This window comes from Antrostomus carolinensis, unplaced genomic scaffold (assembly GCF_000700745.2).
Source record: "Antrostomus carolinensis isolate BGI_N321 unplaced genomic scaffold, ASM70074v2 scaffold2623, whole genome shotgun sequence".
Taxonomy (NCBI): Eukaryota; Metazoa; Chordata; class Aves; order Caprimulgiformes; family Caprimulgidae; genus Antrostomus; species Antrostomus carolinensis.
In genome coordinates this window covers 55,378-72,330 of record NW_010302941.1, presented here as the reverse complement: position 1 = coordinate 72,330, position 16,953 = coordinate 55,378, and the positions used below count along the sequence as shown (strand labels likewise).

The window sequence follows — 16,953 nt, the reverse complement described above, 5'->3', positions numbered from 1 at the left end:
CAGCGTGAGATACTTTCTTAAAAATTAGAACTCTAGCAATATCTAATCAGTCTGGAAAGCACACTGCCTGTATGTCCATGAGTGTTTTATTGTAATAGATATATGTCTATATTCAGTGATGAAGTGAGTGTCTCAGACAAATCATTTAAATTAATGCCACTTTAAAACACCATTCCAGAACATTATCCCCCAGGAGAATTAACACTGTGTTCATTTACATTATGTAACAGAGAATAATAATTAAGTGAAACGTTTCAGGTAAAAAGATACAAGTATGTGTATTACCATCTTAAAACTAAATATTGTTCTGATAATTCCAAATGAAGTGATGGCTACTTATCTCAAATACCCACATGCCTTTTTTCTCTAATCTTAAACAATACTTAAGTTCACTTTTTACTCTTTGTTTGTGTGTATATAAAAGCTATCACCTTACTATTCACAGTTTTGAAGTAGATATTTTGGGATTACAAGTAACTTGAAAATTAGTTTAGAACTATCAGAAGTGAAGTCTGCATGCCATTCCTTTATCACTACATTGATAACTACACAAAGTTAAGCAGATACCACATAAGGATAAGAAAATTACAAAAAGTGAATCTTGCTCCATAACTATGATTCATCATAATGAAATCAATTTCCATATGCTAATATCAGTAGATATTTTTCAACTAACATAAAAGTTTGATTAGAAAATACGAGGTTGAATACTGATGTAGGCAGCAGCAGCTTCATAGAAACTAAAGCCTTTAGCCAAGATGTTGTTTATAGTGTTGATTAGGACATGTAGATATTATTTATTATAGCAACCAAAAGCCTGTCGTTTTCTCTGGACCAGCATGTTTGAGCACTGATGTGCTGATTCAACCATTTCCTACAGAAGAAGGAAGTATTTCCCTGCATGGCAATATTGTATGTCTGGCATGGTGAATATTGTTGTATAACTTACTTTAAAACAAAATTGTGTTTTAATTAATATTTATTTTTCCTAAGACAAACAAGAAAAATATTAAGTCATTGTACATTGAAATTTACCATGCAAGACGTGATATATTGTAAACTGTGAGGAATAATTCACTGTCTTGATTAACACAGACTCCAACAGTACAAGCAGCATCCTGCAGTCATCACTGCAATGCATAATTTCTAATCCAACATTTATATTGCATGATCATGTTGGAGGGAATTTAAAAGTCATGAAGGAGAAATTCAATGAGTCTGACTACTTCTTGCTCAACGTTCTCGTAGCTAGGGATAATATCGTTAGATAATTTAATAGCATCTTTCTAAAGAACAAAAGATGATGTGGCTAGAAGGCATGATGTAGCACTATCTCAAGCTGTCAAAATGTACGAAATGAAAAGTAATGACTAACTGCTGGACATGAGCTTGTGGCATTTTTATTTAGAGGACACAAAAAAAGCCAAAAAGAAGCCAATGGCAAAAAAAAATTGTTTTCAATCCAAGCATTACTATTGTCAGATGAACCTAATTAAGTCCGTGTTTCTTACTTCATTAAGCACCTTTCAGAAAGACTCCTGATAGGAGGGATTGTTGGGAAGAAGACTTGCTTTCTGGTATCCCCTTTCACTGTTGGCAAAATCGGAACAAAGGGGAGCTTGTGAGATACAAGTATAAGAAAAAAAAATAATGTGAAGTGGTTCCATTTCCAGTGACCAGAATTTTGAAAAGCCAGAGTTTATCAGTCTCAATAGCAACTATCCTTGCTCCTGTCATTTTCAGCCTTGCAGCTAATCAGATATGGATACTGCTGGGAGATTTTTTAAGACCTCTTGATTTACGAAAACTCAGACCGCTCCTGTAATACCTAATACAAGCTTTTCACTTATTTTTCATACTTCAGTAAAGGGACACTATTCTTGTGCTTGCCATGACCATTTCATTTTTTTTCACCTTTTTCTTTTCTACTTTTATCTGTATAGATTCTAATAAAGCAATAACAAGACTTAGGTTTCACTTAGATGGGAAAATGTGATAATCCCCATTTCAGCGGAAGGCACCACTTTAAATTTCACTTCCCTTTATGTGACATTTCCCCAGCAATGTAAAATTCTATGGGCTTGCTCCAAAATATCTCCTCACCTGACTCAGCTGATCTGCCTGTTATTTCATTCAAGGCTAAACAATACTGCAATGGAAAAAAAAAAAGGCTGATTCTTCACCTATTTAGCCGCTGTGCCTTGTTAAAATAGGAGTGCTGTAAGAATATTGAACAGGTCAGTCTCAAAGCTACTGTTCATTTTTCTTTCTCTCCAAATTAAGGGGAAAGGAAATGTTTATTACTCTCTTAATCTATAGCTCAGGATTAACAAAGGATACAACAAGGAAGTTATTAAAATGAAAATCACCTCCTTATTTCATGAAACTTACTGCTGATCTGAGGTTGTTTCACACTGAGATCCTCAGACTTTGTGGTTTTGTACTTTTCCTTCAGCTTATCATAATTACAGATTTGTTAAAAGAGAGAGCGAGAGAATGTGTATAAAGGTGTGGTCAGCCTCACAGAAAGAAAGTAAGCTTGAGAAGTAGACTGAAGTTTTCTATTCTATGAGGTTTTGTTAGCTATATAATTTTCTCTATGGTCAATTTCTCCCTTTTCTTAATTGTGTAATTATAGCCTGAGAGGGTTTTCCTTTATTATAGTCAAACATTTCTATGTGTTCATAGATATCCTGATACCAAAGTATCCTCCAGCTACTTGTTATCTTCTGGTTTTCTGTGTCAGACAACATAACTCGAACCTAGATCTAGAAATGTATTAAAATAACTTAGCCTGCTGTATTCATATCTAGCTCAATTGAATGGATTTGCTTTTAGGTTTCAACCTGATGTCTTGTTTAAAATATATAAGGAAATAATTCCAGGTTCCAAATGAAGAATAAAAGCCAGTTCAGTAGTTTGCTAATAAACATACCAGAGTTTACTGCTCCACTGAACAGTCCAAACTGTCCTCCAAGTCCTGGCTTTGTTCTTTTACTAACAGTTTTAAGTTTGGGTTCAAATTTGTGGTAACACTAAGAGAAAAAGTCTAAGGAAACTTTAAACAGCTAATTAGTAATTGAGCTACATATTGAATGAGGAAGTGAGATGCAGATGGGAGCTCTTCTGCTTTGTGGCATCCCTTGGGAGTTTCACACTGACTGACTTTATTGGCATATTGTTGCACCAAGCCACGCTAAATGTCTTTTATAGATTAATTTGGGGTCCTTCAAGGGAATGAAAAAAACAAATTAAGACAAAAAATCAGTCTTGACTTACAATCTTGTTCCTTTCTGTGCTTTTCTTACTACTTCACCACGTGCTGATTGAACAGTCTGGCTCCTGCGTGATCATAATGCTGTAACTTCCCAGGAAGCTGCCTTACCCTGCTTGTAAATCCACTATGACAAGATATATCAAGACTGAGTTGGTTGTACTGCTGGATAGTTTTACTAGGTCAAGCATCTCGGACAGAAAGTTCAAAAGTCCATCCTAAGCCACTGTACTAGCGTAGGGGGAGGGGTGAATAGTCACCACCACGGGTCCAGCGGCGAGGCGACACTGAGGGGTGGGCGAGAAGATCTCAGTTGCTTGTTCCAGCGGTGATGCGGCGCCGTGCGGTGCAGTCCGGCGGTTGTCCTCTCTGTATCTCTCCTTCTCTCCCTCCTTTTCTCCCTCCTTAAATACCCCTTCGAGGGCTGTGGTTTCCATAGCAATGTCACGTCGCTTCGTGCGCCCCAGCACTTGGGCCAGGGACATATCCGGGCAGAACCCCCCTGCGGGCAGGGCGCCTTCACAAGTTGGGGTTTCCAGAACCTGGTGGTCTTGTGATCGTCCTTGCAAGCAATCTTTGAGACAAGTCTGTAGTGCAGTTCCTCACAGTATGGTATAGGAGGGAATTTCTGGCTTTATGTGTTATTTTCTGTAAACTGAATGACCAGCCGGAAAGACTGGAGGCAATTTTCTGTGAATGTCCTATGGGAGACAGTCATGAAAACCATGATTCAGTGCAAGCATTTCCATCTTTGCAGCTATCTCCTGCCAAAGCACCATTCAAATTCCCTTTACTGTTAACTCCCTGGATCACCTTCCTGTCTGACCACTTGGGAAGAAGGGGAAAGAACACATTTGGATCCTACACATGGATCCAAGTGCTTTGCCTTTGACTGGGGCTAACTTTGCTTAGTTGATGCATTCCCTGGAAGAACTGCTAGCGGAAAAGGGCTGAGCCTCCTGCCCACTCAACAGGGAGGGATGAGTCTCTGATCATGGCAGACTGCAGCTGCCTTCCAGGCTGTCACCTACCTGGGCACTAAAGAGGTAAATGGAGAATGCAGAGCACTGTGGCAGTAAAGCCTGGATGGACCAGGTTATGTGATGCATTTTGACAAGTCACATCTGCCCTAAGGTCAAAAGGGTGGGCCAGAAATGCTACATATATGGCAAAGGCAAATCTTTTGTCAACTATCTGAAATATGAACCCAAATGGGTCAAAACTGAAGGTAGTGTTTGAACAAATATCAACAGTCTGGAAACAGAGGTTTTTAATTACAAAGCTTTTGATTTATCACCATGGTCTTGGCAGAAATGGAAAGAACTAACTTTCACCAAAGACATAGGACATGACTAAGATAAAATTGCAGAGATATTTTTGTCTGCATGTGTGTGTATGTGCATATCTATTTCTTCACATTCTGAAGCATTCTGAAATGGTATGACATGGAGTCACAGAGCTTTCCTGAGCATCTGTGCTAAATGAACACTGTAAAAGAGGTTTCCCTAGCAACACAAACCATATGTAATAGCTTAAAATAGCTTTTCTTCAACTCCTAGGATTTCTTAGTGGTTTGCTCACAATTTCCATTTAAATCAAGGTATATTTGCCCAGTTCAAAAAGGTTCTTCATTTTCTCAACTTGTATTAAAATGAACAAGGTTTGAAAATGCTCATTTCTTGCAAGAATGCCTCTCTTCCTCTTGACTCTTAATTTATCAGGTAAACAAGCATAGCAAATGGTGACAGTGACTATCCACATTATCAGATGTATTCCCTCTATGTTTGTTGTTCGAAGTATTTTATTATATTTGTGGTCTCTACTGCTTATTGTAACAGAAAACTTGTAGTTAAAGTAGTAGACTTTGATTTATCTGATATTGCTATCATGAGAAGATAAACTGTGCATCAATCACAATGTACACGTGTTCCACTTTCCATTTTAGTAGCACTTTACAGGAAAATTCTGACATTTGAACACACTGCTCGGTTCTTATTGTGTCCGTAGGAAAACAGGTATCACATGCTATCTTTCACATGAGTAAACTGTGATACCAAGAGGCTAAATGATTTCTCTGAGTTTATATAAGAAGCAAGTAACAAAGCTGAGATGTAAAGAATGGATATTGATTTTCAGATCCTAATGCAAGTAGTCATAAAGTCAGACGTTAAAAAAAAAAATAGAAGCTGGCTGAGAGCTTGAATTTGATTAAATCAAACATTAATATACAGGTAAGAGACCTATATTCTTGCCCAAAGATTTTCAAAATATATGTAGCAAAACTGGAGAAAGAACCAGATTTTGGACACTGCTTTCTTTTCCAATAAACATGTTTGTTTAGTCTAAACGGGTTTTAGTTGAGAAAACAATGAAGCAGACTTTAACCATGTACTCTCACTGTGCTGTTTCATTTCTAAATAAGTCAGTCTCGTGCAACTGTAGAACACGGCATGAGAATACAGCGCCCATTTCCTCACAAGACATTTTTAAACTGTAGTCATTTAGATGCCATGTCATGTATTTCAACCTCAAGTTGAAGTAGTGGCTACAAGGTAGGGTGCTCCTTTAAACACGTTTAGTTATCCTTCTTGTTACCTGTGAGCAGCAGACAGACTGCTAGTGAAATATCCTGACTTAATGGAAACAGTTACTAGAATGAAGTGAAAGATGTTTTATGCTGATAATTGTTGGATGGGCAGAATTGTTGGAAAGAGCCAGGCTCTAAGGTCTTGTTCTCTCTATTTTAATTAGCTTTGAATTGAGTTTTTCACTATTAGTATTTGCTTCAAAAAGGAGGGAAGGAGGTGGACTGGGAGAAGATTTGCTGTCAGCTGTGTGGGAAGTTCTCGTGCCAGTATTTCTGACAACAGAGTCACTGAGGTAGAGTCTGATTTCACAGAGGAGGAAATTTTGTTACAGCTTTTGTTTTAGAGATTATTTTTTAAATTTATTTCCTATACTTACCTTAAGGTCTCTCTGTGAATCCCTACAATACTTCAGCTTCATTTTGGTATTCATTTAGCCTGCACATCTACAGGTATGCCATACCCAAGTCATATTCTTTACCTTATCACCTGATATAGTCATTCTCTAAATATAGTACCATTATTATATCCTAGCAGAACGCAAGGAGCTAAGCTAAACTGGTATACTTAGCTGTTTGACTATAACAAACAAAGCCCTTTATTTCTTTAAATGTGATAGATTTTAGTAATGTTCCTCATTAGAGTATTTCAGATAGTTCAAAGTGAACAATTCATCCACCAAATAGCAGTGAAAATAAATAGTTCACTTCCTTCAGAATGCTGTCTAGCTATAAGTTTCAAATCAAGCAAACTGTCTCCCCCTTTTCCAAGAATGCATCAACAAGCAGACAAATTTCCTGTTGATTGTACAATTGCATATGCTCAGTATGTCTGTAAAAACTGCTCTGCATCGGTCGCATGTGTTTAATCATCTCTTTAACTTTTTCTGGAGACATTAAGTGATTTTTAGGAACAGTAATACTCTTTAAAAAGTAATTTAACAGCTGTCTTTGCTGAGAGCAAGCTGTATGGAGTGGAAATGAGAAGATAATTGAATCATAAAGAAATTGTTTTGAAATTAATAGAATTGTTCTAGTTTCTTAAATTACTATAAAATGATTTTTTCCCTTGCCTGTAATAATTCATATTTGAAAGCTCTGCATGTTAAATATAAGCCTGTAAAATATTGTGTGGTTTTAGTAAATCATATTATTTCTTATAGCTGCCTTGGTGGGGCATGGGGAGACAGGGTCAGACTTCATGACATCCAGATGTCCTTTTCAGCTTCAATTATTCTATGATTCTGTTCATGTAGCTGTGAAAAAAATCTTTTTAATAAATATCCCCCTCCTTCAACAGGCTAAATATAAATTTAATTTCAAAATACAAACCTACTTCTTCCTTTATTTTTTAATAACTGTTTCAACCCACTTTAATTTCACATACTTTTTACCTTTTCAAATTCCTCATAAGATGTCATAATAGAAGGAGGAAGGAGAAACTAGAAATAAAATCTGCTGAGGATGCCATTGAAACATATTGACTCTAACTTCTGTACCAAGAGCTCTTGTATGAGGCAACAGCATTTGTTTAGTCAGAGTGACTTCATGGGTCACTGTTCATTATGTTTGCACGTTGCCTAAAAAGTCGTTGTGAATTATCAACTTGTGGATAAAAGGTAAATCTGCCCTTAGATTTTAATCCTGCTTCAGATGCCATTTACTGTAACTTGGCAAATGTTCTGCACTTAGCAAATAGTAGATACTAAAGGAAAATTTTCTGTTACTCTCACCTATTTTCAACCAGTTGTGAGTGAATTTTAGTAAAATGCTATTAAAATTCAGCTTAATGTCACTAATTATCTCGTGTGTTACACGTTCATAGGTAAAACTAAAGTAATCTCTGGCACTAGCAGATGCAGTGTCTCAGTGATGCCAATGGGGTGTTCATCAACCACCATTGCCAGGAATGTCACCCTCGCTCCCCTGCTGCAAACTGCTCTTCGCCTGTGCTAAAGCTTTGAAAGGCCACATGAGCTGTTCAAGCATCACTTCTGAGAGATCAGCTACTATGTCTTAAATAACCTATTTCAAATGTCTCCAATTTCAAATTCGTATTTTGACCTTTAGTTAAAGGTCATCTTTAGAAGACAATTAGTTTTTGCTTGTCCCTGAGATAGTATTTTGGCTATCCATAACAGACTGGCATAAAATAATCACTTTAAAATACACTGCTCAATACATATTAAGTTGTTATAAGAATTAAAGATAGTTTAATTTCCTAGCTCTTACTTCTTGCCAAATTCTGCAGTGTAAAAGTAATAAAATCATTATTTTTAAGCACTTAAAAGAGGAGACAGTCAGCAAGGATTTGGCAAGAATAACATGTCAAAATAAAGTGAAGCCCTTCATTAATAGGTTGTAGTAGGCATTATGGAGAACAGAAATGAAGTAGTTGTCAGTTATATCTTGGACATCAGAATATTCTTTGACAGTCTCATATAAGATAGTACTAAGTTCATGCTATGATGGATCCTTTGCATCTTCTCTGCAAAGGAGACATCATAGTCCTTCCTTTCACTAGGTGCATTGTCATTCATTATCAGTCATTCTCATGAATCACTGGTAGGACTCTGCTTATTTGGATACCACCCAGAACTGTACTCTTAATGCCAAAAATCCTCACAATCTGGTTTGACCAGTGATTTCATAGAATAATTCATATGTTCCACTTCTACCAGGAAAATTATAACCTGTTTTGGGTTTGGATTTTTTTTTTTAAAGTAATCTTTCATATTGGAAAATTAAGCAGAAATAATTCCAGTGAGTATCTGTTACAAAATTTAGAGGACATGATGAATGTGTAGTGTAATGACTCTCCCCAAAAAAGTACTCAGCAGAAGGAAACATGACAGCCTGTGTCCTTGTTCTTGTGCCACGTTAACTAACCAAAAAAATGGCATCATATGGGCAGGAAATTGGGGTCGGGCACTGCACACTAATTTATTCATTTCCACCTGTTCAATATCTTCTGGGATGCTGCAACAATTAAAGGGGTATTTTTTTCCTTGTGTGAGCCAAGGCTGTTATCTGCTACTGGAAATAAAAATAGAACTCCAGGGAAAACCCTCATATAGGGGATAATATCCAAAATAGACATGTATATGTGTGTGCATATATGTATATGTCAGAGATGGTAAGGGAAATGGTCTATTAGTTACTTCCATATGGCTGACAAGAAAAAACAAAAAAGACAATTAGATGAGTTTTCATGTCTTAAGATGAACTATCAAAATAATTGAACATCATAAATAGTCACTACGGAAAATGCATTGCCTCAAGAGGATACTCCTCCTGAATCTCTGTTTCCATGTACATCAGTACTGACTGCTTGGATTATGACATCAAAAGACTCTGCTAAAATTAATTAGAAGTATATTTTGCCTCACATGAGAAATTATAAAGCATGTATCTTTAGCAAAACTAGGGTTTGTCAGTAATTTTTCAGCTATGTAATTGGAAAAAATTATGAATGGATGCTACATTCATGATCAAAATATAACTGCCTTTGGGCAACTAGGAAAAAAGGTACACATGTACTTAACCAGCACATATGGTCTTCAATAGTATTCATATAGAATCATAGTATGTCTCCCAGCAAACATGCACAAATTGATGTAGCAGTGTAGCATAATGTTAATAAATCCTAGGCATAGTGCTTCTATTGAAAGTTCAATAGTCATATCTGTGAGTCCAAACTTTATCAAGGGAAGTAATCAAGGTAATTCAATATCATGGATTCTTCTTATTAGGAGGTACCAGTGCTTTTTCAGTTTAACAACCATCAAACAAAATTTTGCAATCAAATCCTACAAGTTTTTTCTTATTTCTCTGGACCACTGGTAGGTCACTTTATTTGAAAGAAATGGAACTGCTTCAAGGTCTCCCTGACAGAGGAGCCTGAATCTCAACAGATTCCAGAGTTAGAGGAGATCAGAGATGATCATCAGCTAGCTAAAGTGCACAAAAATTCCACAACCATGCCTTCAGAACTAGAAACAATTCACAGTTTATTTACCATGCATTGTTTCAGAGCTCACTTAATCTCCTACTTTATATAGAAACTTACTATCATGAATCACTTTTCTGAAAAATTTCTTACACATTCAGCCTTTTAAGGTGTATGTTAAGGTAGGTTTTAGCCTACAACATGCATAGAAAGATTTTACTGATAAATTTACAGAAAATACACTTCTTTGAACACAACAGCACTTTATAAGTTATAGACACTCCAAAAACTTTTCTAAAAGCAGCAAATTTAAACAGCTCAGGAGAAGAACTTAAATTTGAATTAATATGAAGGTACAAAACTTCATGAGGTCTTAGCAGAAAGTTTATATATAGCTGGAGAAAATGTCACATCTTATTTTAGAAGACAGTGGCATATTACCTTCCAAACTGAATTACTTATGCTTTTTTTACCTTCTTCTTCACCTGATATAGAATCTTATTTTGATTATTCATGTTCCTTATTTTTCATCCAATTAAAATGACTTTCTTTTGAAGGTGTGCCTAAAACTACTTCCCTCCCCACCAGGAAATTCATACTATCATTCAAAACAAGTTATGCTAAGAGTATGTTACTTACACAAGACAAACTAGTACACTAGTACTAGTACACATACAGAACCACCACATTCCTACCTCACAGATTTTATTCTGTAATTATTTTTTTGTAGTACACATTGTCTACCAGGACTGGTTTCAAAATGACATTTTGGAATACATTTTTTATCTGTTCAGTCTGCAGGTGCTCTCTATACCAGATGTACAACTTGAGAAATAGTCACTGCTAAAAATACAGCTTTGTTTTTACTGTAAGATAGGTTTGTATTTAAATACCATGTAAGAAATGTAAATTATTCCCAAAGACTGATGGCAATCTTATCAAATGGTGCAAATAATCACAATATAAATGCATAATTTGAGTACAAGGTGGAGTAAAGGTGGGGTGAAATTGTTGCTGTATAAGCTAATAATACTGGCATCAATTTTGAAAAAAAAGAAAAAAGAAAAATTAAAAGGCATAATTAATCAAATCACTTTTATTAATATTTTCTTCTCTGTATTAACATCTTTAAAATAGCTCTTCCTTTGTGCTTACACCTTTAAGGTCTCATAGCTGTAATGTTTTTTCACGTGACCTTGCAGAAAGTGTTTGTCTCTTAGTATACTAAACCAGCTGTGAAAGTAATGTGATTTCAAATAATCCTTTTAAAAAAGCAAGTAATGATGCTTCCTTTCCACTTAGCTCAAGGTTAATTATAGTTGTCAAGAAGGCAGTAAAAAAAGGCAATGAGAAATTTGACAGACCGATGGCAACCACACAGACTGCACCTCCAGCAGTTCCCATTTGTCAAAGTTACGCCCATTGATAAAGTCAGAATATTTTGGAAGGCTCATTATTTCATCACACTTAAACATAATAAATCAAGACAAAGAAATTAATATGCTGGAAGCTGCAATAGAGAAAACTGGCAAACTGAAAGGTTTTATTTTTATGGAATAGTTACAAAATGATGTATCTTAAACAAAGATCACAATCTCCTGGCAATGCTCCTGTTCATTTTTTTAATGTGAATATATTCGTATTCATTTGAGTGTGGGTATGCACATATATAAAGTGAGACTAATGCAGTAAGGAACTCTGGCTAAAAACAAGGAGAGTTTTAGGGAATAACTTGGACAGGAGTATGGCTAAGTGCAGACTTTAAAACTCCTACCTCTCTGCAGATTCATCTGAATTTTCTTCTGTGGTCATCTGCAACTCCTGTGTGGTTTTAATTGAATCTTCTTTGACACGGTTTTCCTCTGTGCTTGTTTTGGGAATATCCTCATTTGATCGAAGCTGTTCTATGAGATTTTGTTGATGCCAGGTTTGAATCGATCGGTGGTGCACTGGGGTTGGACCTGGCACAGGTGCCAGTATATTGTGGTGGACAGGACTGCTGTTTTTCTTCAGCCCATTTCTGTCCCGAGAGTGGTTCTTCAACCTGTTCTGAACCGGTGTCCCTCTGTGCTCATATCCTTCCTGCTGATGGCAGCCCCCGGTGCCTGTGGAGCTTTGCGAGGGGTGACTGAACCACCTCCAGCGGAGCCTCAGGATCTGCTTCACATCAAACTCTTTCTTTCCAGATACTGACATTTTTTTCAGGAGGGGAAAAAAAAAAAAAAAAGACAAAAGCCTATTCTTTTAGAAAGGAAATGGATTCTTTGTTATCTCTTGTGTTTCAACTCCTCTTCTTAAGAAAAGACAACAAAAGAACAAATACCGGTAGCTCTCTCCCTCTCTCTTCTGATTAGTATACTGCAAGCTCTCCAAGCCGATGCTAAGCTGCTGCTAACTGTATAGGTGGGAATCCATACTGACAGGATGATGAGGTCAGACCTTAAACAAGTAAATCAGCTTAGCACAGGAAAGCAGCAACCATAACACTGCCCAGCTGCCGGGCTTACACACTCCCAGCACTATAGCACAGCTCTCTAATATATAACCTAGCCTCACATGATCCTAAGGGATCCTGAGCTGCAACTTAAGATGCAGGAAAGCACGTACAAATAAAAGTGACAAGACTTTCTGTCTCCCGAGGTTTTCCATCAAGCCTGCTAATAAGCAACATTGTATTTCGCAGAAGATTTATAGAGAATTCTTTTATAGTCTCCTTACACAGATTTTTGTTAACGATTCTCTGTGAAACTAGCCTGCAGTTCATGTGTTTCCTTAAGGGCTTTGCATTTATTTATCTTGCTGTGTATAATTCCTACAAATGGCCTCAGTGTGGTAGCACTAACCTAAAGGAGAGAGGCAGCGTTTGAATACATTGTGCAGAACTGTATGAATTTTCTCACCTACAGATAGATTTCTCTATATAATTACAGGGGTATGAGAACAGAGGGAGGGAGCTCATGAAAATCAGAGATGTGCTCCCGGAATGACTGTATCTGTGGAAAACACACTGTTTCCTGGCTAAGTGCCTGTGTAAACACGCTTTGCCATCCTGCTCTTAATTTCTCACGAACCATGAAGAGTGTGATTTTTTTAGAAAACACCTTGCTTTTGGTAGCATTCACTGCAACATGTTTTCAGCAAATTTATTAGATTATAGAAATTAATTCCTGTGCATTCTTTAATAGACAGGGCTGTAAGAATTGTTCCCTGTGTGTTTTGAAATAATGTACGCTGAATATTTTCACATGCAAATGACGGACGGGATTTTTTTCTGTTGTTATATTCTCCACAGTTTGGTGCTGGTGATCTATACAGTTGTAAGCACTGTGCAGAAATAAAAAAGCTGTAACACAGAGTCAGTACAATAGGATTCAGAATTAAAGGAGGGTACCCCTCTTCAACACCTCTTCTTACATTTTTTCTTCAGATGGTCCCATGTAAACTTCCTTTTTCTCTGTGTTGTGGGATTCTTCTTTTCTTTCTAAACTCTACTAATGGGATGTTGAACCTTCAAACACTAAAATCTGCTTTCTTTTCTTTTTTGGGTGCATATAATGAAAACAAGAGAAATGTGAAGTAGAGTTTTGAAAAGAAAAAGCAAAATGAGAGGACAGGACTAAGGGATCGTCAGCCTATGCACTGGGCTGTCAGGCTCCTATTCTAGTCATGGTATTCAAGCAAATGCTATGCAGCATTATGGACTGGATGCATGTGAGAGAAATTACAGGGCAAGTGAATAACAGGATAGTAGTTGAAGGATATTGTATAATTTAGATACATAGAGGGAAAGATAGGACTTTGTACAAAAGAAAACCTATGAGAATGAGTTGGCTATAAAAGGTAGAAAGGAAGAAGCTGAGGAAAGATATTTGGCAGACCCAGCCAACGCATATTTGTTGCTATACAAAACATGGAGGCTCAGCTATTGCAATGAAATATACATTAACATGTGATTTTGATAGTAGGGTAAATGTCTATGACAGACAGAAGAAGAAAACTTGGTTTCAAGTAAGAATCCTTTCTTATAGGAAAAAATAAACTATTTGTGGGAGCTAAAACACAAGCCCCAGCAAGCCTTACTGCCGTGCTCTGCTCCCACGGCTGAGCCCAGTCCTGTGCTGTGTGTTACTGTTCTCACAGCAGCTGCCAGAACCCACCTGTGCCTTGGCTGCTCCCATTGAAAGTCAGGACTGAACATCCAGCAAAGCCTAGCGTACGCTCAGACACCGGGCTCTGGGTCTCAGCAGCTCTGCTGCAAGAACCATTCTGCTCTGGTGCTGTTCTCCCAGGGTTGCGATTTACACAACAGCAAAGAGTGACACGTTGCCACACAGGGACATCCCAAACTGGTGCAGTTTCCCTGTCAAAGTAATTCTCTATTTAACAGTTCTTCAGCAAGACAGACTGTGTCCTGTAATATTTACTTGAGAATGAAATGAAAGAAGGGTTTCTATGTTAGAATATCAGGCTGTAAAGACTCTTAAAGAAACATATATTTAATAGACTTCATTTTACATGTTATTGGAATGGACGGAAACTAGAAAATTTGTTCAGCTTCTAAGAAGTTATATTAAGAAGAAGGTCTATGAAGGCCTGTTTGTGAGTTTAATAGGGGGTTTCAATTTAAGCTTGTTGGGAACATAAGCTAATAAAGAAGCTGCTTCCAAACTTCAGGGATTTTAAAGAATTTAGAGGGAGTAAATGAATACATGAAAACGCTGTCCATTGAGTAAGAGTGATTATTATATGTCCAGAGGTCAGTGTAAGATGTTTTGACAATTTAATGATGACCTTTTATAACAATCTGATATTTTCTGGAGACACAAATGTTTCAGGTATTTTTTCTTGCACTACAACTCTATAATATTTAATTTAATATTTCAGCCTACACACCCATGGATTCTATTCTTCTCAATTTCATAAAACTAATGAGACTTAGTGGTATCTATTTATATTCCTCAGGATTGTCTACATGGCAATCTGAGGTCTATTTTAAGGAGAGAGTCTCTATATACCAAGTTAAAAAAATAATTTATGATAAAATCTTGTAGAGGTAGACAAAGAACATTGTTTCTCGCTACTATCTTATTCAGGTCATTGAGCTATCTCAGCAACTCTGTCAGTTCCTCTTAGCAACAGCTCCAATACATTTAATCCATGTTTTCTCCATGTCACAAAGCTTCTGTGGGTTTTTTTTTTCCTTAAATCCCTTTTGCAGAAGTCATCCTTTCCTCCAAGCTATCATCAAAAGCATATTTCTTGAATTTTACTTGAGAATTTATAAATAGTACTTCTGTTTGCGAATTACAGTTTCCTACTAACTCAGTACGTGTTTTGGCAGATGTAAAGTATATCTAGCTAAAATGAAAATATTAAAACTGGACATTTGCTGAAGTGACTGTCTTGCTCAAAGAGTCAGCTTGAGTCAGCACAGAATATGTTTCAGCTAGGGCATAAGTAGATTATTTTTCACACAGCTTGTTACTATTCTGGTTAAAATGTCAATGTGCTATGATTTGATAATCCAAAACTTCAGGCCTGAAATGACGAGAAGCTGGTATGTGGCATAATAAGAGCAACATAGGCACAGGTTGTTGATAACTAAATAAAGTCCTAGGTAAAAAGCTGTATGCTCTCTACCCAAACACTGTGTTCTACAGGGTCTTCACAGTTTGTGTACTCAGGCTGTGTACTGACACTGCATATGAGGCCAGATAAAGAGAACAAGAAGTTGAATATTTTTATTACACTGTTTTGAAAATAGTGCTTCAAGAGAACTCCCATTAGTCCATCCTTTGTAAAAGAGATATTCCAGGAAACATCTGCATAGCACAGCACCAGCGTTAACAGAAGTCAAAGGTAAATGGAAAGGAACATGACAAAAACAAAAACAAATAGCTATATTTAAAATCTGCAGGAAAGTTCAGCTTTCTTTTAAAAGAAAACTTTGGGTCCCAGCAAATACAAATCAGTTTAAGACAATCAGTTACTTTAGATACTTCCTACTAACGGAGGCAGTGGAGATGATCCACTTAAGGGAAAGTGTTGACATATTTAAACACAATTGCTTCCTCAAATAACTGGAAACTGTATTACAGATTGCAACCCACCTACAAAGCTGTGTGCCAAAATTGGAAAAAATCACAGCATTTCTACAAGATCCAAGGAAAAAGAATGTGAGAACTAAGCCTGGTGTAAGTAAGTCTGATTAAGATCTTGCTAAACAGGAAGAACATCGCCACTCACAAAATATTACAAAATCAAAGTGACATAACAATTAGCAAGTACCCACTTTGCAGCCAACTGGCAAGGATCTCCCATGAACAAGAACTTGAAAGTGATTACACTAATGCAGCAATAGTAAGCTCAAACACATGACTTGAAGGAAACCCCTCTCACAGGTCAAGGACAAGATATAAAAGAATTGAAGAAATGTGGATAGATACAAAGTATAAAAATATTTCATACTGATTTTTATAATATTTTGTAAAATTTGAGATATTCGTCTTGATCTTTCTAACTGTTGTGCTCAAGAAAATACCACTGTTACATTAATTATTTCATTACCTACTGGTAAAATCAAGGACCACAATAATGAAAGAGGTAGAAAAACTTAATAATAATTATTAATTTATTGAGAGTGTGGAATTTAGCCTGTTATCATGCTTGTTCTTCTCCTGTATACAAAAATATGAAATCAGTTGCCCAAGCTAACAAGTCTTTTCAACCCAACAAAATACACCTTTTATTTGCTCTCAGGGAATGAAGCAGATGAGAAAGAAAAGACAATTGCCAACAGATCTGAATAATGAAGAAAAGTGGCAAAGGGTTAGCACCAGGATTTTCCAAAATTATTACTTATTCTGGATGCTTTATTTGAGAGATCTGAGATAGCACTTCCCAGAGCACAGTTATTTCAGTGATACTATGTTGACTAGTTGAATATACTGTTCAGTTTGGAAAACTTTCATCTTTTCCCTTAATGTTTGCTATGGATCAGATGACCTCCCGAGGCCCCTTCCAACCTCATCCATTCTGTGATTCTTACCCTGTCCAACACTACCAAGGAAAATGGTTCTGTAAATGTGCTGCCGGTTTGCAGCATCCATCTCTTCAGTCTGCAGGTATGTGGTACCGCTGTAGCAC

The 16,953-nt window shown here is 36.7% G+C and overlaps 1 protein-coding gene across 1 annotated transcript in view; it reads right to left on the bottom strand.

Moving 5' to 3' along the window:
* Positions 1–12,003, bottom strand: part of KLHL4 (kelch like family member 4) — a 36,531-nt gene extending 24,528 nt beyond the window's left edge. Inside the window, exon 1 of the mRNA XM_010163911.1 lies at positions 11,582–12,003. Within this exon, the coding sequence (XP_010162213.1) occupies positions 11,582–12,003 (422 nt within the window). The remainder of the gene's footprint in view (positions 1–11,581) is intronic.
* Between the last annotated feature and the right edge of the window lie 4,950 nt (positions 12,004–16,953).